Source organism: Rhinoderma darwinii, chromosome 13, assembly GCF_050947455.1.
Source record: "Rhinoderma darwinii isolate aRhiDar2 chromosome 13, aRhiDar2.hap1, whole genome shotgun sequence".
Classification (NCBI taxonomy): domain Eukaryota; kingdom Metazoa; phylum Chordata; class Amphibia; order Anura; family Rhinodermatidae; genus Rhinoderma; species Rhinoderma darwinii.
Window position 1 is genome coordinate 34,291,400 of NC_134699.1, and position 21,127 is coordinate 34,312,526.

General features: G+C 47.1%; 1 protein-coding gene across 1 annotated transcript; it reads left to right on the forward strand.

The window, feature by feature from the left end:
• Positions 1-509: 509 nt before the first annotated feature.
• PIGT (phosphatidylinositol glycan anchor biosynthesis class T) lies at positions 510-20,880 on the forward strand. Its single transcript, XM_075846902.1, has 12 exons — positions 510-735; positions 3,240-3,417; positions 4,091-4,218; positions 4,383-4,483; positions 4,568-4,654; positions 7,341-7,428; positions 12,950-13,044; positions 13,985-14,153; positions 15,231-15,431; positions 15,695-15,860; positions 17,767-17,850; positions 19,049-20,880. The coding sequence occupies exons 1-12, from the start codon at positions 552-554 to the stop codon at positions 19,299-19,301; spliced, it is 1,734 nt and encodes a 577-aa protein (XP_075703017.1). The 5' UTR covers positions 510-551; the 3' UTR covers positions 19,302-20,880.
• Positions 20,881-21,127: the final 247 nt, after the last annotated feature.

Genomic DNA, 21,127 nt, shown 5'->3' on the forward strand with positions numbered 1-21,127 from the left:
AAACACTGAATGTCTGAATAGCCCCATTGAATTTTATAGGTCCGTGTGGTGTCCATGAAAAAAAACGGAGAGCACACTGACGTGAAATACGCTCGTCTGAAGAAGGCATAACATATCCCCCCCCCCCTAACGTTGGCCCTGTACAGAGGGCTCAGCTGCAAGTACGTTACACACACCAAGCTCTGCTGCGTGCTCATTACACATACTCAGCTCTGCTGCATGCACATTACACACACAGAGCACGGCTGTATACACAATGCTCTTATATATGCATATTGAACACACACCTATACCATCTCTACTGCTTGCTCGTTACACACACTCAGCTCTGCTGCATGCACCTCACATTCTCAGTACTCAGCTCTGCTGCATGCACCTTACACACACTCAGCTCTGCTGCATGCGCCTCACATTCTCAGGACTTTGTTACTATACAGCAGTTCTTTCATACTGACACAAAATCCCAGAGCCTGACTCCGCCCAGTCACTGATCACGTGCTCATGACATCATCACAGGTCCTTCCGCTCTATATGAACTAGCAGCATCTACTATGGCCGGTGTGTGGCTGCTGCTTCCTCTCCTCCTCCTGTCACCCCCGGGAGGAGACACCACAAAGCCGACACATGGAGACTCCTTCCGGGAAGAGCTGCTCCTCACACCGCTGCGCTCCGGAGACATCGCCGCCACCTTCCAGTTCCGGACTCGTCTGGACTCCGACCTCCGGCATGAGAAAGGTGACAGCAGGGCCTGGACTGCTGCTGCTCTTATACAGGGGACCCGTCCGCCAAGCGCGGCTCTTGTGCAGGGGGCCCGTCCGCCTCGCGCCGCCCTCATAGGGGGGGCCCGTCCGCCTAGCGCCGCCCTCGTAGGGGGGCCCGCCCGCCTAGCGCCGCCCTCGTAGGGGGGCCCGTCTGCCTAGCGCCGCCCTCGTAGGGGGGCCCGCCCGCCTAGCGCCGCCCTCGTAGGGGGGCCCGCCTAGCGCCGCCCTCGTAGGGGGGCCCGTCCGCCTAGCGCCGCCCTCGTAGGGGGGCCCGTCCGCCTAGCGCCGCCCTCGTAGGGGGGCCCGTCCGCCTAGCGCCGCCCTCGTAGGGGGCCCGTCCGCCTAGCGCCGCCCTCGTAGGGGGGCCCGTCCGCCTAGCGCCGCCCTCATGGGGGGGGGGCTGTCCACCTAGCGCCGTCCTCATAGGGGGACCCTAGCGCCGCCCTCATGGTTGGGGGCGTCCGCGTAGCGCCGCCCTCGTAGGGGGGGCCCGTCCGCCTAGCGCCGCCCTCGTAGGGGGGGCCCGTCCGCCTAGCGCCGCCCTCGTAGGGGGGCCCGTCCGCCTAGCGCCGCCCTCGTAGGGGGGCCCGTCCGCCTAGCGCCGCCCTCGTAGGGGGGCCCGTCCGCCTAGCGCCGCCCTCGTAGGGGGGCCCGCCCGCCTAGCGCCGCCCTCGTAGGGGGGCCCGTCCGCCTAGCGCCGCCCTCGTAGGGGGGCCCGTCCGCCTAGCGCCGCCCTCGTAGGGGGGCCCGTCCGCCTAGCGCCGCCCTCGTAGGGGGGCCCGTCCGCCTAGCGCCGCCCTCGTAGGGGGGCCCGTCCGCCTAGCGCCGCCCTCGTAGGGGGGCCCGTCCGCCTAGCGCCGCCATCGTAGGGGGGCTCGTCCGCCTAGCGCCGCCCTCGTAGGGGGCCCGTCCGCCTAGCGCCGCCCTCGTAGGGGGGCCCGTCCGCCTAGCGCCGCCCTCGTAGGGGGGCCCGTCCGCCTAGCGCCGCCCTCGTAGGGGGGCCCGCCCGCCTAGCGCCGCCCTCGTAGGGGGGCCCGTCCGCCTAGCGCCGCACTCGTAGGGGGGCCCGTCCGCCTAGCGCCGCCCTCGTAGGGGGGCCCGCCCGCCTAGCGCCGCCCTCGTAGGGGGGCCCGTCCGCCTAGCGCCGCCCTCGTAGGGGGGCCCGTCCGCCTAGCGCCGCCCTCGTAGGGGGGCCCGTCCGCCTAGCGCCGCCCTCGTAGGGGGGCCCGTCCGCCTAGCGCCGCCCTCGTAGAGGGGCCCGTCCGCCTAGCGCCGCCCTCGTAGGGGGGCCCGTCCACCTAGCGCCGCCCTCGTAGGGGGCCCGTCCGCCTAGCGCCGCCCTCGTAGGGGGGCCCGTCCGCCTAGCGCCGCCCTCGTAGGGGGGCCGTCCGCCTAGCGCCGCCCTCATGGGGGGGGGGCTGTCCACCTAGCGCCGTCCTCATAGGGGGACCCTAGCGCCGCCCTCATGGTTGGGGGCGTCCGCGTAGCGCCGCCCTCATAGGGGGGGCCCGTCCGCGTAGCGCCGCCCTCGTAGGGGGGGCCCGTCCGCGTAGCGCCGCCCTCGTAGGGGGGGCCCGTCCGCGTAGCGCCGCCCTCGTAGGGGGGCCCGTCCGCCTAGCGCCGCCCTCGTAGGGGGGGCCCGTCCGCCTAGCGCCGCCCTCGTAGGGGGGCCCGTCCGCCTAGCGCCGCCCTCGTAGGGGGGCCCGTCCGCCTAGCGCCGCCCTCGTAGGGGGGCCCGTCCGCCTAGCGCCGCCCTCGTAGGGGGGCCCGTCCGCCTAGCGCCGCCCTCGTAGGGGGGCCCGTCCGCCTAGCGCCGCCCTCGTAGGGGGGCCCGTCCGCCTAGCGCCGCCCTCGTAGGGGGGCCGTCCGCGTAGCGCCGCCCTCATGGGGGGGGGCCGTCCACCTAGCGCCGTCCTCATAGGGGGACCCTAGCGCTGCCCTCATGGGGGGGGGTGTCCACCTAGCGCCGCCCTCATGGTGGGGGGGCGTCCGCGTAGCGCCGCTTTAATACGGGGGGGGCGTCCGCGTAGCGCCGCTTTAATACGGGGGGGGCGTCCGCGTAGCGCAGCTGCATTACGGGGGGGCGTCCGCGCAGAGCAGCGTTATCGTTATACGGGGACCTGTGTATCTATAGCCTGTAATGGAACGTTTGCTGAGACTTTAGGGACATACGTTTAGGGACTATGCATTATATGTAGTTTTTGTTTACCTGCATTGGATACAATAGTCAACGACGCTCCATCGCAAGTGCTTCCCGTTAATAAACCAAAACCAACCATATACCATGTGATCTGTACGGGACTTTTTTATGTAAATCTATGGCTGTTACGTCCTCGGTCAATGCTTGCCCTCTGTTTACACTGAATTTACCTTGAGGGGCAACAACACATTTGTCAGTGATTTTGGATGGGGACCCACAATATAAGTATGAAACGTGAATACATATCCGTGTTTGTAAAGATGTTTCTTTTGTTTTAGTTTCTCACTACAGGTTATTTCCTAAGGTTCTGGGCCAAGTGATCTCCAAATACTCCATCCAGGAGCTGCACCTCTCCTTCACTCAGGGGTTCTGGCGCACGAGATCATGGGGGCAGCCCCTGCTGCAGGCGCCTGCCGGGGCCGAGCTGTGGGTCTGGTTTCAGGAATCTGTCATGGAGTAAGTAATGTTGTGTAAGATCACCCTGTTTTACTTATAGGGGTTGTCCTTTTATTAGACTGTTTGTTTGTTTTTTTACACAGAATAGACCCCCTTAACAGGGTCCACATATTCTAATAGGAGTTATGAGCATGTTCTGTCATCAAAGGAGGTCTCTCCCAAAAAAAAACTGTTTCTAGTGTTTCTATGGGTTGTCTGGTATTGCAGGTAAGCCCTATTCGATATTCAAACCGGCTACATACACCTTTGAAATATCCCTTTTTATTTTATTTTATTTTTTTATATTTTTTTTTAGGAAGTGATAGTTTACAGGTGGATCCTGCGTGGACCCACTGAACCTGTCAGTCCACCTGACCTAACGGATTCAGGTCTTAGCGAGAGATAAAGCTTCTCCATATACAGAATACAAAGCTGCTGTATCTCTAAATCTAAATCACACTGTTTGTTTTTTTTATTATATATAAAAATGTCAAAATTTCAACGGTGTACGTAGCCTTTAATGGAGCTGAGCTGCAATACCAGACACAACCATGGACAGGTGTGGTGCTGTTTTTTAGAAGACAGCATGTTTTCTAATCCTGGACAACCCCCTGTACGTTCTATTGGTGGCAAGAACTTCCAATGATTAGAATGGCAGTGTTGATTTGTAAGGGGGTTTCATTTGTAATTTCAGTGTGGACAAAAATTGGAAGGAACTGACTAACATCCTATCCGGAATCTTCTGTGCCTCGCTAAACTTCATAGACTCCACTAACACCGTGACTCCAACTGCGTCCTTCAAGCCTCTTGGATTGGCCAATGGTCAGTGTCTAACCAATCCCCCCGTGTGCACGTAATCCGATAATACCAGTGTAGAACATGACTGCAGATATAACACTCGTGACTTCACCTATAGCAGTACCTTGCTCCACCCCGGCATGTAATCACTGTAAATGTAGACTGATGCTATGCCTCACATCCTCCAGTTACAGATCACCACCTTCTGAGATATGCCACGTTGCCCAGGGAGATCGTCTGCACTGAGAATCTCACCCCATGGAAGAAGTTGCTGCCTTGTGGTTCTAAGGTAGCTGCTTAGAGGGCGGATACTCCGCCCTGATGATAGCCATGATTCTATCCAGGGTATTAATTCCATGTTTTCTTGCCACAGGTGGGGCTGGCTTCTCTGTTGGAGGCAGAACGGCTGTATCACAGCAGTTACCACTCTCAGTCTGTGCACATCCGGCCGGTTTGTAGGGTAAGTGATATATAGTAGTACGGAAAAGAACAACTCTGAAAAACACAATCACCTATACTGGTATGTAAATAATTGTATTCACCGTGACATAACAATTCTGGGAAATATGTCCTTCGAACTGCATTGTACCCTGTTATTCCTCCTAGATATGTATGAATAAATCGACAGCTGGGTGTTACCAGTTGGGGGTGTGTCCGTACACAGGCTGACGCTGTCCAATCAGTGCAGGTCGACAAGGGGAATGGTAACACCCAGTTGTCACTTGAGTCATACGTTTCTAGGAAGAATAACAAGAAGGGCACGAGGCAGAGTTCTAAGGAAATACGTTCCAGAATTGTTTTTTTCATGGGGAATATCATTATTTACTGAAAGACATGTGAGGAGAGGTGACTGGTCCTCTTTAACCCTTTCCCGCATATTGGGCGTTACTGTATGTCCTTTTTAGCAGGGCCTTCACGCATATGGGCGTACACTTATGCCCTGAGGATGAAGCGTTCCACAGCGGATGTCAGCTGTAATATACAGCGGACATCCAACTGCCACCGTTTAACCCCTTAAATGCCGCTGTCAACGGCAACAGCAGAATTTAGGTGATTGACACAGAGGGTGGGGACTTCCTCCTATACCCCATCGGCCCCCTGCAAGCAATCGTGCGGTGCCGATGGTTGCTATGGCAACCAGGAAGCCTGTCAATGGCCTCCTGGTCGGCCGTGTATGGAAGCCTATTCAGTCCTGCCAAAGGCAGGACCTAATGGACTGACTGTCCGTTGTAAAATGACAGTTACAATACATATGTAGTACATTGTACCGGGGATCAGAAGGTCAGGCCATCAAGTCCCCTAGTAAGGCCCCATGCACACGACCATGGATTGTGTCTGTAATTACAGATCCATTAATTTATCTGGCCAACAGACACCGCCCCATATATTTACATGAAAGTGCTCTTGCTGTAGAAATGTTCAGTAAACAATAGGACATGTCCTGTTTTTTTTAATTTTATGGACCGTGGTCACATATTTTATAATGGGAGCACGGCACACAAATACGGACGGCTGTCCGCGGCCCCCGTGATTACGGGCATGGTCGTGTGCCCGTAATCAGACTGTAAATCAGGTTGTGTGCATGAGGCCCACGTGTAAAAACTAAAATAAAAAAAAGTTCTAGAAAAATATTGCGTAATAAAAAGAAGAATCACCGTTTCCCTGATAAAGTCCTTTTATAGTTAGAGAAAAACTATACATAAGCGGTATCGCCGCCTTCCTTTTGGCCTGAGCTATAAAAATATCATTTTTCCCGCCTGGTGAACAACGTAATAAAATTAAACAATGTCAGAATTTCCTTTTTTGGTCACATTGTTTCCAAAAAAATGGAATAAAATATTTTCAAATAGTCGCAGGTATCCCAAAATGGAACCAATAAAAACGATAGTTTGTCACGCAAAAAACAAGCCTTTGCTCCGCTCTGTCGACAAAAAAAGAAAAAAGTTATGGCTCTCAGAAAATGGCCAGACTAAAACATTCATTGTTTTTATGGTGTAGAAGTAGTAAAACCTTTAAAAACAATATAAATTTGGTATTGCCATAATCGTATCGAACCGCAGAATAAAGTAAACCTGTTTATACTGCACGGTGAACGGCATTCAAAAAAAATCTATAAAAAGCAGTGACAGAATTTGTTTTTCCGGTCTCCTCGCCTCCAAAAAAATTTAATAAAAACTGATAAAAAAACTTGTGTGCACCATTTGTGAGGCGTGTTGTTTGAGTCCAGTAGCCACATGTGATATTTTTGAAAACTGCAGAATCTATATAACAAATATTGAGTTGTGATTTTCTGCTAACACTTGCTGTGTTATCGAAACAAATTGGAAATCTGCCGGTAAAATTAATTTGTACATTTTACCTCCGCTTTGCCTTAATTCCTGTGAAACACCTAAAGGGTTAACAAACTTCCTAAATGCTGTTTCGAATAGGTTGAGGGGTGCAGTTTTTTAAAATGGAGTGTCGTCTGAGGCGTTTCTAATATATAGACCCCCTCAAAGCCACCTCAAAACTGAAGTGGTGCCTAAAAAAAATAAAATATTTTGTTGAAGATTTGAAAATTGCTAGTAAACTTATAAACCTTGTAACGGCCTAAAAAAATAAAAAAAAAAATAATAAATAAAGATTTATAGTAAGCCTTGTTTATTTACTCATTTGTGCGGTACCATTATCCATTTTAAAAAGTAGAGGTAAAAATGTAGGAAAATGCTAATTTTTCCAAATTTTCTTTACATTTTTGGTTTGACTTCTCTCAAAAAATTGTTGCTAAAAATAGGCCAAATTTGCTTTTGGTGAGCCAATAAGAATATAGTAAGAAGGTGCATAACTAGCAATTCTTAGAAATACTACTTTTATTGGCGAAACCCTATTTTAGGAGCACGGGAGGCCTGTGAATCAGTCAGCGGATTGTGGAACTTTTATATGGCTTTGTTATTGGTGGGATTTGTTGGATGTCCAAAGCAATGGAGACGTATGAGTATGACGGTCCCAATGTCTGGGCATCCGTGTAACGTTCCTCCATATGTTATGGTGACATTGAATAAAAGGCTATCTAGGAATGCAAAAGTATAAACCGTACTGAAAACGGTGGGATTGTGTTGTAACCAGGGCATGAAGGATGTGATCTCATTATTGTTCTCTTGTTTAAGGATGCCGGCTGCTCAGCGGTCTCCTGGGAGTTGAGACAAACGTTAACTGTGGTGTTTGACATGTATACCAACGGACTGGGGAAAAGAGGTATTAACAATTCTTATGTGTATTGTCTGGTGGCCATCAGTCACAATCACTATATGTGTAAAGGGGACTATACACCTTAGATAGCTGTCGGCAACAGCTATTCTTCCCAACCCCCCCTCCCCCTCCATACATATGCACGCTGGGCATGAACGAGTGTGTATCGGTTCTTAACCGGGAGAGGTGAGTAAGCCGCTACCAGACCCCTCTAACAGCAGCTCATCTCTATTGAGAACAAGGGATCGGTCGTGCTGAAATCCAACATGCCAGATCCTTTATTCCCCTGACATTTACCATCAGAGGAGAGTCGAGACTCCCACATACACACTAGATGATCGGTAGGTCCTGTCTAAATCGGCAGCTTCGACTGATGTTCATCTAATGTGTATGGCCATCTTAACACCTCTGTGTGCCACAACGTAATAGCACGTCCCGGTACGTGACGTATGGAGTAGGCTCACGTGATGTCATATTGGCAAAGTGTCCTGGCAGTTAGACAGGGTACGTGACAGGTAAGCTGTGTGGACTAAACATAAAAACTTGCTTACACTATAATTAATACTTAAGAATTTATCTCTGTTTCCTACGACCAAACCATCGCAACATGTTTGCTGCCATCACTGTAGCTGTTGTTGGTTTACAATCCTACCGCCCATGTATGCCCTTTAGTAAATTCTCTCTCCTTGCCTCGCCCATGTACAGCTCCCATGCACTATTCACCTTAACCCATCTCCTCCCACTGCCCAACATAAAAATCACTCTCATAAATCACATAACCATCTGCTGTCTCTCTCCATTCTCCTGCTACTCGCTGCAGGGGACATCTCTCCCAACCCTGGTCCTCCCTTTTCTTCTGCCAAGCTCAACCCCTTACCTGCCACACATAGAAACCCTGCATATATTCTTACCATTCCTTGTTTGTTTCCTTCGGTCTCTTAACTGTGCGCTTTGGACTTCTCGGTCCGCACGCAACAAACTCAACTTTATTCATGACTTATTGCTTTCTAACTGTATGTGCACACGTAGTGACCAAAAACGTCTGAAAATACGGAGCTGTTTTCAAGGGAAAACAGCCCCTGACTTTCAGACATTTTTTGAGCAACTCACGTTTTTCGCGGCGTTTTCGCAGCGTTTTTTACCTCCGTTTTTGGAGCTGTTTTCATTGGAGTCTATGAGAAAACAGCTCCAAAAAGTCCAAAGAAGTGTCCTGCACTTCTTTGACGAGGCAGTCATTTTACGCGTCGTCATTTGACAGCTGTCAAATGACGACGCGTAAATGACAGGTTGTCTGCACAGTACGTCGGCAAACCCATTCAAATGAATGGGCAGATGTTTGCCGACGTATTGGAGCCCTATTTTCAGATGTAAAACGCGGCATAATACGCCTCGTTTACGCCTGAAAATAGGTCGTGTGAACCCAGCCTAACACTCTCAACCTTCTGGCTCTTACAGAAACATGGCTACACCTGTCTGACACGGCTTCCCCTGCTGCTCTATCTTATGGTGGTCTCCACTTCTCTGATGCCCCGAAACCTGAGAACAGGCTGGGTGGAGGAGTGGGCATACTTCTTTCCCCACACTGTACTTTCCAGGTCATTCTCCCGGTCCCCTCACTCACATTTCCCTCTTTTGATGTCCACATATGTCGCCCATTCTGCCTCCGAGTGACAGTTGTCTACTGCTCCCTGGCTCACCGCATCAATTCCTGGATCATTTTGCTGCCTGGCTTCCACAATTTCTATCATCTGAAACACCCACTCTCATCATTGGTGACTTCAACATCCCCATTAATAACCCAATCTCCCCATCTGCCTCCCAGTTTCTATCTTTAACCTCCTCCCTAGGTCTGTCACGACTTACTAACTCTCCTACATATGAAGACGGGCATTCACTTGACCTGGTCTTCTTCCATCTCTGCTCTGTTTCTGACTTTATTAACTCTTCTCTCCTTTACTATCAAATATTCTCTGCCTCCTCAGGTCATGCCTACGTATCAGACATACAGAAATCTACATGCCATTAACACTCAGAAACTCATAGACAGTCTACAGTCCTCATTGTCCCCTATCTGTTCCCTCTCCTGTCCCAATCTGGCTGACAAACTTTACAATAACTGTCTCAAAAATGCATTGGATGAAGCAGCCCCCCCTACACTCCGAACAACTCGACAAAGATGACGACAAACCTAGCAGACCCTCAATCCCGCTTTCTTCAGCGGTGCTTGAGATGTGTCAAACGTCTGTGGAGAAAATCGCATTTGGCTGCAGATTTCCTCCATTACAAATTTATGCTCAAAACTTACAACTCTGCCCTTCACCGCGCCAAACAAGTCTATTTCACCTCGCTCATCTCCACACTATCTAATAATCCAAAACGCCTCTTTGATACTTTTCACTCCCTCCTTATTCCTAAATTGCAGACGCAAATCACAGATCTCAGTCCTGAAGACCTGGCCACTTATTTTAAAGTTAAAATTGACAACATCCGGCATGATATTATCTCCCAGTCCCCTAGTAACATTGATCCCCTTCCCTCCCGCACTCCCTCTTCTTCACTCTCAGCATTTGACCCAATAACAGAATATGTTGTCTCTAGGCTCCTTTCTTATTCTCATCCTACTACCTGTCCTAGTGATCCTGTCACTAGTCACCTGACTAAAATTTTTAACCTCTTCTGTATCTTTCCCTCCGCTTTTAAACATGCCATTATAAACCCATTACTGAAAAAACCAACTCTTGACCCATCCAGCGCTGCCAACCTCTCTCTATTCTCCCCTTCATCTCCAAATTCCTGGAACGCTTGGTCTACTCTCGCCTTATCTGCTATCTCTCTGCTAACTCCATTCTAAACCCCTTACAATCTGGTCTCTGCACTCTACACTCCACAAAAACTGCCCTTACTAAAATCTCACACAATCTCTTGGCAGCTAAACCTAACGGCAAATCCTCTCTCATTCTTCTGGATCTCTCTGCAGCCTTTGACACTGTAGGCCACAAACTCCTACTGAACATGCTCCACTCTATTGGCCTCAAGGACGCGGCTCTCTCTTGGTTTTCCTCCTATCTCTCTGACCGCTGGTTCAGTGGGTCATTTGCTGGTTCCACTTCTTCTCCTCTTCCCCTTGCTATCTGGGTTCCTCGGGGATCAGTCCTAGGTCCGCTGCTCTTTTCTCTCTACACAGCTCCTATTGGACAAACCATCAGTAGATTTGGCTTCCAGTACCATCAGTAGATTTGGCTTCCAGTACCATCTCTACGCTGATGACACCCAATTATATACCTCTTCCCGTGACATCACCCCTGCTCTAATACGGAACCCCAGTGATTGTCTGTCCGCTCTCTCTAACATCATGTCCTCTCTCTATCTGAAACTGAATCTTTCTAAAACTGAGCTCCTTGTGTTCCCACCATCTACTAACCTACCTAAAGCTGGTGGCACTATCATAACTCCTAAGCAGCACGCCCGCTGTCTCGGGGTTATTCTTGACTCAGATCTTTCCTTTACTCCTCACATTCAATCACTTTCATGCTTCTGTCATTTTCACCTCAAAAACATCTCCAGAATCCGCCCTTTTCTTACGGAGGAAACTGCCAAAACTCTCATTGTTGCTCTCATTCACTCTCGTCTTGACTACAGTAACTCATTACTAGTCTGTCTTCCCCTCACCAAACTCTCCCCTCTCCAATCTATCCTCAATGCAGCAGCCAGGCTCATCTTTATGACCAACCGCTACACCAACGCCTGTGCCAGTCACTGCACTGGTTGCCCACCCCCTTCAGAATAAAATTCAAACTTATTACTCTCGCCCACAAAGCTCTCCACAGTGCTGCACCTCCTTACATCTCCTCCCTCATCTCTGTCTACCACCCTACTCGGGCTCTACGTGCCAGCGACCTTAGATTAAAATCCTCCATAATCCGAACATCCCACTCCCGTCTCCAAGATTTTTCTCGTGCTGCACCCGTCCTCTGGAATGCGCTACCCCAGACAATCAGATTAATTCCCAATATCCACAGTTTTAAACGTGCCCTGAAAACACATCTATTTAGACAGGCCTATAACATTCCCTAATCTGTCTCCTTTCCATGGCCCCCCTTTTAGATTAGTCATCAGAATAAGATTCCCTCACACTCCTTCACTTCATGTCCGTCATACACGGATACTGGCAGGTGACCGGCTCATGCAGCTTTATGTTACCACCGCATGTGTATAAAAGATGGCTGGACCATTGTACAGAACAAACACTCTTATACATAGTGTCTCCCTTATTTCCTCATAGATTGTAAGCTCTTGCGAGCAGGGTCCTCAATCCTCCTGTCTGAATTGTAAATGAGCTTTGTCACTATGTAATGTCTGATATTGTCTGTTTATGTTCCCTCTAAATTGTAAAGTGCTGCGGAATATGTTCCTGGCCGTTTAACCCTTTAGATGCCACAGTCAATGGATACCGCAGCATCTAACCCTTTAGATAGAGGGGGTGGCCCCCTCAAACAAACCATCGCCCCCCCACAACGTGACTGCGGGGTGCCGATGTTTGTCACGGCAGCCCAGGGGCCTAATGAAGGCCCCCAGGTCTGCCTTTCTGCCTCAGGCAGTAAAAATTACAATATACTGCAATACATGAGTATTGTATCGATCGCTGGCTCAAGTCCCCTAGGGGGAGTAATAAAATGTCTTAAGTATGAAGTTTTTAGTAGTGAAAAAAAATAAAAATATTGAAAGTTCAAAACCCCCTACCCCTTTTTTGCTGTAAAGCAATGTAAAAAATAAACAAAATTGGTATCGCCGCGTCTGTAGAAGTCCGAACTATTACAATATATCATTATTTAACTTGCTCTGTAAACGTCGTAAAAAAAAAATGCCAGAATCCCTTTTTTTTTTTTTAAATTTGGTCTCCTTCGCTTCTAAATATATATATTTTTAAATGAAAAGTGATCAAAACGTTTGTCCTGCAAAAAATACGCCCTCACAAAGCTCAAATCGACGCAAAAGTAAAGTTATGGCTTTCAAAATGTGATGAAACTAAACCATTTTTTTGTTACTTTAGTTTTTTCCTTGTAAAAATCGAAAAAAATCTTTATAAATTTGGTATCGCCATAATCCTAATGACCAGCAGAATAAAGTTAAGTTGTAGTTTCTATCGCAGTTTTACAATTCCACCCCATAAAGATTTTTTTTGTTTCCCAGTACATTATATGGTACTTTTCAATAGTGCCAAAATAAACTACAACTCCTCTCGCAAAAAATAAGCCCTCGCACCACTTTGACGGAAAAATAAAAAAGTTATGGCTCTTGGAAGGCGGGGAGTCAAAATTGAAAAAGCAAAAAATGGCTCAGTCCTGAAGGGGTTAAAGCCTGTACCACGTTTGCTACCCATTCTCCATGTACCAGTATTAAAAGGAACGACCATAACCAATCTGTCCCTATAGGCACGCATTCCTTGTAAAATCCAGGATCCATTGCGGTCTCCCGCCAGGCACGTTCTTCACAGCGCACTTCATGACCCCCGCTTTATATTTTGCAGAATGGTCCCTCTTTAAGATGTTTGCCCGAACAGTTACTGAGCCTTGTCCTCTGGCAACTCAAAGCAAAATCTATGTGGACTCTGGATATGACAAGGTAGGAGGAAACAGCACTGGTTAAACATGAAACTTGGCACATTGAACTAAAGTACTTGGATGTCTTGCCACTGCATTACTTTATTCAGAGCTGTGGCTATAGACATGCATTGGGCGGCACAATGTCGGACCTCATTACAACTTTTGTGTCACTGAGTATCGTCGCGCTACAACGGGGTCAATGTAAGGCTCTATTCACATCACGTTTTGGCCTACGTTTAAATTATATGCCGGGATTAGCTCCCGACGTATATGTTAAACCTAGACTGTGACGGATGGGTAACGGTGGCATTCATCATTCGTACACTATGATGGGATACGTTAAATGGATCCCATCATAGTCTATGGGTGATGGATGTCGTGGATAGTCATGTCACCGGCATCCATCACTTATAGACTATTATGGCATCTATTTAACCTATACATCATAAAAAGCCCATGAGGTATATGTTAAACCCATAGGCTCCTGTCTTTTTGGGCTGGATCCAGTTGTGTGCAATAGTGTAGTCCAAAAAAAAAAACAACAATATACTGACATATACCAGCCCAAAAGAGATTAAAAGGACGCTTTTGGCTTCCGTCGGGCTAATGGAGCAGTATGGATACATTTAGCGTGTACATTAGGAGCTTTCCCAACCTACACGCTAACTGTAGGTAAAAAAACGTGATGTGAATAGGACCCTGATCATGCATGATGAGTTCTGTGTAGCCAAATGTGTCCGGAAGTAGTCTAGTCCCTGCTAAGGAATGGCTGCAACCACGCCATGATACAAGGGAGTACCCTCACCTCCTGCACGTGAAACTAGACATGTAATCAACGAGGTTTTCTTCTAGGAACAGGAGAGAAATTCCACCTTTATGGCTGTGTAAATCTGTGGTGTGTGGACAGCGGGTCTCTTGTGTTCACCTGTCATAACTGCATGACTCTCTACCTTTCACAGAAAGAGATTGACCTGTTTGAAGTGACACCACCTTCAGCTCTGGACATTGAGATTCCTGTCCATGGAGATCAGCGGGTGTACACGTTGTATGACCTCCTACAACCAGAGCTTTTCAACACCTCTAGAAACCTAAATGTGGCCCTAAAATGGAAAGGCAGTTCTGATTCGGGTGAGTTGGCGCTCCAGCGATCAGATAGTTGCTGCTGGTCCGGCTCTAACCCTCGACTGTTATCATTTGATGAAGCCGTGCGTGGCCTTTATTCTAAGCCAATGCAGTGAAAATGCGGTATTACACGGCGTCCACTCAAATGAATTTTACCTACCGTGTTCTCTATGGTCGCCTTGAGCCTGCAGAGTAAGAGCCACTGTTCGCAGCCATTCTTCACTGGTTTGTACAGATGACTATGAGCCCCCCCCCCCCCCCCCCCCCCTTGACTTCCACCCTATCCATATATGCAGCACATCCTCATACTGTTTTATCCCTTAACTTATGTGTTTGTAGAATCCCGATTGGACAACCCTGTCCATGTGCCCTATTAGAGCATATAGCTATAAGAGGAAGGGTCATTCACTATTCCGTACCCCCCCCCCCATCCTCCAAGCCAGAGTGGACTACCATCTTAAAGTGGACCCTCCGCTCTCATGACATGTCTGTTTTAGTAAATACTGTATGTCCCATAAAATCATATTTTTGAGCATCTATCCTTCGAACTCTGCTTTGTTGTTCCTCTATTATTCCTCCTTGAAATGTATAAATTGACTACTAGGTGTTACCAGTTGGGGGTGTGTCCCTAAACACTCTGTGAGACTGTGAGCAACGATGTGTCATACACTGCAGTCCCGCACACCCCATTGGCAACACCCAGTTGTCAATTTATTCCTAAATTTGTAGCAGGAATAACAGAGGAATGTTACTAAGCAGAGTTCCAAGGAAAAATTCTCCCAGAATTGTTATGCAATGGGAGAAAACATGTCTTTATTAAAACAGATATGTCAGGGGACGTGACGAGAAGCACAAATGTGTCTTTTTGGTGCATTTTCATCTCATTTGTAAATGTACCATTGTTGAGATTCAGTAGTTTACGGGCAGCTAAGCGCACATAACCATACTGGGGACAGGATCAACTCCAGTCTTGTTTGAAAATGTTCTTGCATTGACCATTGTATTTGTTTTTTACCGTGTTCTATAATGTGTTAATAATAATAATAGGATCTTTTGTGTGTTTCCCAATTTTGTCTCTTCTAGGTCAACCACAGCCTCCCATCTTCCATGCAGACCGTTATGTTAGTGGCTATGGCCTTCAGACTGGAGTGATCAATACAATGGTTTATAACAACCATCCATACAGAGCCTTTCCTGTCATGTTTCTGGAGACTGTTCCCTGGTACCTCCGCCTGTACGTCCACACGCTGACCATCGTAACCAAGGGCAAAGACAATAAACCCAGTAAGTGCACCAAAGGCTGCAAGATCTGTAATAACTGAACCTGCTGCAGCCATATCTGACAGTCCTCTCTGTAGACTTGGTTCATCACCATTGGTGATTGGCACACATCACTTATCTCTTATGGGAACAAGGATCAGGGACATGTCCAATTCTTGGGTTTTCCTGATGCGCCGCCCACATACTGATTCGATTTTGGGTGGATCCTAACATTTATCTAATATCTACAGCCAGTCTTACTTATACGGGTGTTTGTTTTTTTTAAGGTTATATCCACTACATGCCAGCCAAGGATCGCCAGCGTCCACATCTCTTAGAGATGTTAATCCAGCTGCCTCCCAATTCAATCACTAAGATTAGTATCCAGTTTGAGAGGGCATTACTGAAGTGGACGGAGTACCCTCCTGACCCTAACCATGGATTCTATATCAGGTGAGGTACCTAGACCCTTTCTCCTCTTTGGGGGGCATTGGGTTTCCAGCTTTCATTTTGCTCCTTTCCCGAAAAAAAACCAAATATTTTTGTTGTGTTGTCTCAAGTTAAACCGAATTCTGTTCTATTTATATTAATTGCTGCGGGCCACACAATTGTGTGCAAGATTTCCGATATCTTCCCATTATCTGTTGGTAGCCCGCTCTGAAGAACTTGAGATCTTATGGGGGATCTTACACGACCTGACGTGGGCCGTGTAAACAAGCCAAGATCAACATCTCGTTCGCTCCTTTCACAAGGAGCTAATATGGGGACGAGCACTCGTCACTACAATCGCTCGCCCCCATATATTTTTATCGTGTCAGCGGCGCGTCTCCCTGTTTACACAGATGTGCTGCCGACAATGATAATAGTTTCATTATTTAATAGTTCTTCTGAAGCGCTGGCTTTTCACGACGGCACTTCATAAGAACTTTTTCCACATCAAGCGGGGAGCTTCTGAAACACGGGCTGTTGCGAACAGCCTCGGGCTTCAGGGCAACAATCAGTCTCCGATCATATTTAACCCCTCAGATGAGGCGCTCAATAACGAACGCCGCATCTGAGTGGTGTTAGTGGGAGGGGGCTCCCTCTCTCACCCCACTGGCATCCTGCGAGGCAATCGCGGGTTGTCAATGGTTTTTACGGCAGCCGGAGGCCTAACAAAGGGCCCCAGGTCTGCCTCTAGTGATTGCCTGTTAGGCCGTGCCAGAGGCAGGGCCTAACAGATGTACAGTGACCGGCAATAATACACTGCAATACGGGAGTTACTCACTGAGTAATTTAATATATATTCTAGGGAAAACTAATAATACCTATAATATTAAGCGATATTTACTGCAATACGGGAGTACTGCATTGTATTATGAAAGCGATCAAAAGTTTGCACAGTAAAGTCCCATCGTGAGACTAAAAAAAGTTAGTTTAATAAAGTTTGAAATAAATAAGTCCCAAGTAAAAAAAAAATTAAGAACCCACTTTTTTCCCATTACGAAATACTTTTATTACAAAGAGTAAAAATGTACACATTTGGCATCGCCACGTCCGTAACGACCCCAACTATAAAACAATTACATTATTTAACCTGCACGGTGAACGTCGTAAAAAAATTCCAGAATTGCTATTTTCTGATCATCCTGCCTTCAAATAAAAGTGCTAAAAGTGATCAAAAAGTCGCATGTAGTCCAAAATGGTACCAATAAAACTACAAGTCGTCCAGCAAAAAAAAAAAAGCCCTCCTACAGCTGCATTGGCGGAAAAATAAAGTTATGACCCCTAAAATATGGGGACACAAAAACAAATAATTTTGAAGACAAAAAAAAATATTTGTAAAAGTAGTAAAACATAAAAAAACCTATATAAATATGGTATCGCCGCAATCAAAACGGCCCACAATGAAGTTTTATGTTATTTATATCACACGGTAAACGGCGTAAATTGAAGACGCAAAAAATAATGGTAATTTCCGTTTTTTTTTTTTACACTACCCCAACATAAAAAGTTAATCAATAAATTTATATGTACCCCAAAATGGTGCTATTAAAAAATACAACTTGTCCCGCAAAAACCAAGTCCTTCTACAGCTGTGTCAACGGAAAAATAAAGTCCTAGCTCTTTGAGTTCGACGATGGAAAAACGTAAAAAAATTGCTTGGTCATTAAGGTTTAAAATACCTTCGGTATTAAGGGGTTAAAACTGCTTGTTTATCGGCTGATCGTTGCCCTGTTTACACGGGGCAGTTATCGGGAACGAGCGTTCTGTGAGCGCTTGTTTGCCCGATTAATTGGCCTGGTAATGTTTGTTCGGCTTCGTGTTTGTGTATGCTGTGGTCCCGGTATATATTATCCTAACATGTCTCCTTGTCTAGTCCTTCAGTACTGAGCGTCCTCATACCCAGTGTAAGGAATGCCAAGACCGATGAGCTGGAAGCAAGCCCGCTCTTCTCCACACTGTAAGTCTTACTAACGGGACACCTCGTATTACTGGATTAGTTACCAGGAATCAATCTACATGTTCAGAGGGAGAATATCCCATAGTATGTTAGAGTTTATATAAGGGCCTGTTCACATCCGCGTCGGCCATCGGTTCTGTTCGACACTTCCGTCGGAGGAACCAATGAACGGAATCCATAGCTTCTGTCTGCATTAACATTGATTTCAATGGTAATGCTTCCGTTGCAGTTTGGTTTCCGTTTCGGAAAGTTTCAGGTTTTTTCGCGGAAACCATGGCACAGTTGACTAGGCTGTTGTTTCTGCACAACAACCAGAAGCCTTACGGAATGGAAACAAATGAAACTACTTTGGATAACTTAACAATTTTATTTTTTGTTTGATTTGTTTTTAAGCTCCCTAACCTACTATTCCTGCCTGCCTATTTTAACACTAAGGAGCACAGGGAATACAAAATATATACTTTTTATATACTATGTATATGCAATGTTCATTGTGTAACAGGTTTTTCTTCACTCTTCTTCTGCTGTTCTGTCTCCTCTCTAAAACGCTGTGACACAATGACGGGCGCTGAGAGGAGAGGACCAGCGTGATAAGTTTGCTTTACAAACAAACTTTTCAGATATTACTTTGATTCGTTAATCATGGTGATCACATGCTCAGAAGCCAAACAAATTGGTTTGGCTATCAATGAGCAGATTGCTGGGAAGCCGGGGGAAACAAAGTGCCAGTGTCAGAGCGCTCTCCTCAGGCACGAACACGGGACTGTAGATTCATGCCCTGGCTGCACGGGGCATATGCGGCAAGTACGTGAATCTACGTACTCGAGGCAGGGAGGGGTTAATCTCCAGAGATGAGCCTTTATTGTAAGAACTGTGAATCTGGGATATTAATCGCCAGAGGGTCCCCATCCTCCAGATTGGACTTACACTAGATACATCAGTGACCTTCTATGAAGCCCTAACATAGGAGAGAGTTACAATATGTATCCACTTCCTAGCCTCATTCCCGATACATTTAAAGTGTGTGTGTATTGTATATGTTTGTGTGTATATGTACACACACACACACACACACACACACACACACACACACACACACACACGCGCATCACAGATAATGACAAGAACCAAAGATGAATGTTCTTGCCTAAATTCCACCGAGCTTTCTCCTTCCATTGACCGTTTCTCTCTTTGTCAGATTCCCATCCTCAGATGGTGCCAGTTACTTTATGCGGCTGTACACGGAGCCCTTACTGGTGAACCTGCCAACTCCTGACTTCAGCATGCCCTATAATGTCATCTGTCTGACTTGTACTGTGGTGGCTGTGGGCTATGGCTCCTTCTACAACCTTCTCACGAGGACTTTTCAAGTGGAGGACAACAAGAAGGGTGGACTGGCCATGAAGATAGCCAATATCATACGTAGACTACGTGGCGTTGCACCTCTATGATAGTGAAATGTACAGCTTAGTTTCTGTAGTCATCCTTTGACACTCGGTGATGCCCAATCTGTCACACAATGCCCATCAGTATCTCTGGGACTTATTTTATAAACATTGATTCTGGCCTGTAATGTTAGAAGTTCCTACTAAACTCCCAAATACACAGGTGACTTTTTCTAAGTTCTGTGTTTTGGGTGGAGGACCACGCCACATTGTTTTGCTCCACTGCTGCTTCTAATATGTTTCTTTATAAGGAATGTGGCATAAGGATTACTGTTGGGTAGGGTTATGGTATTTTATGGGTATTTATTTATAAGGGTGGGGATTCATGAGTTGAGACCATTATTGATTTCCAGAATGAAGGGGGTTTGGGATCTTGGTAATGTGGCTAAACTCTCCTTCAGTGCTGGTGAAAGATATCTGTAGCCCGTAATCCTTAGAAGTGACCAACGCAGTGGTTATATGGGGGGCAATTCTGCATAGCAGTGAAGGGCTCGGGCACATTACTGAGTGGCGTGTTTTGTTTCAGCTCATGGATCGCCATTGTTCTATTCTTACATGTCTGATCACAAGCTATAAAAAATAAAATAGCTTTTTCCTCTTTTAAGGGAAATTTGTCAAGGTCCTAGACACCCTTCAACATAGAACTTGTATTTGATAATAGGTCCACAACCCACCTGCACTCTTGTATTCAGTGCTTGGATAGGCCATGTGGTCCCTCTCAGCCAATCGGTGGAATTGATGGCATCATATACATATATGGAGTGCTTTAAAGAAGTTTTCTGGAGAGAGAAAATTGATGCCCTACCCTCAGGGTAAGCGATCAATATCTGATCGGTGGGTGTCCGACTTTTGGCACCAGCTGTTTTGAAAAGGGCGCGGTAATCGGAGGGGTGCCAAGACTCAAACTCCTACCAATCCGATATTGATGGCCAATTCTGAAAAAAGGCCATTAGTTTTCTCCCTGGAAAACCCCTTTAATGTAATTGATGCCCATCACCATGGTAGATTCCCTCCTAAGGCAAGTTTCACATAAGCGTACTGGTAAAGATCGGAAATACGGGCAATTTACAGAGGATATTACATCAATATTACAGATCGGTAATACTGATGGGCTGTCTTTTAGGGACACAATTGAATTAATACAGCCCCTTAGATAAATGGGTGCAATACAGATGCAAACAGTCTCCATAGACTTCAATGGGTATTTTCCATTTGCATGACGGATAAAAGTAGTACATATGCTGCATGGTTTGTTTTTTTACGCTCATGTGAAAGCAGCCTAAGGCCGGGTCCACACACATCGGATTCAGGATTGCAAATCTGCAGCAATTTACAATACAGGAGGGTGGGGTATTCAAACCCCCCCCCCCCCCATCTGCTTGTAGCTGAAGGAATCCCCACAAAAATCTGAGCGTGCTCTTGTGGGTAAAAAAGTGGATTTTTACAGTGGATTTCACTTATTGCAATGCATTGGGTGAAATCCCCATGTAACGGGTTTGTCTGTCCATAGCCTTAAGGTCCATGTTGCGCTTCTTCTGTGCCTGGAGTCGGATATGATGTTTGTAAATAAAAAGTTTACAAGTCACATTTTCTAGTATTGATTTTTATTCCAGCACCGAACTGAAAAATCACTACATACACATCCAACACCTCTGAGCCAGGGAGCACAGACCGTCAGCGCAACTCGGCTGTAACAATCTTCGGGTCTTTTGTGGTTTCCCCTATAGTCAAATTTCTGCTCCTCCTTGAAAGTAGTGAATTCCAGAAATTAGGATTTTGACCAACGGGCATGTTCCAATTTTTTTGTATGGCAAACGGAAGATTTTTCTAGT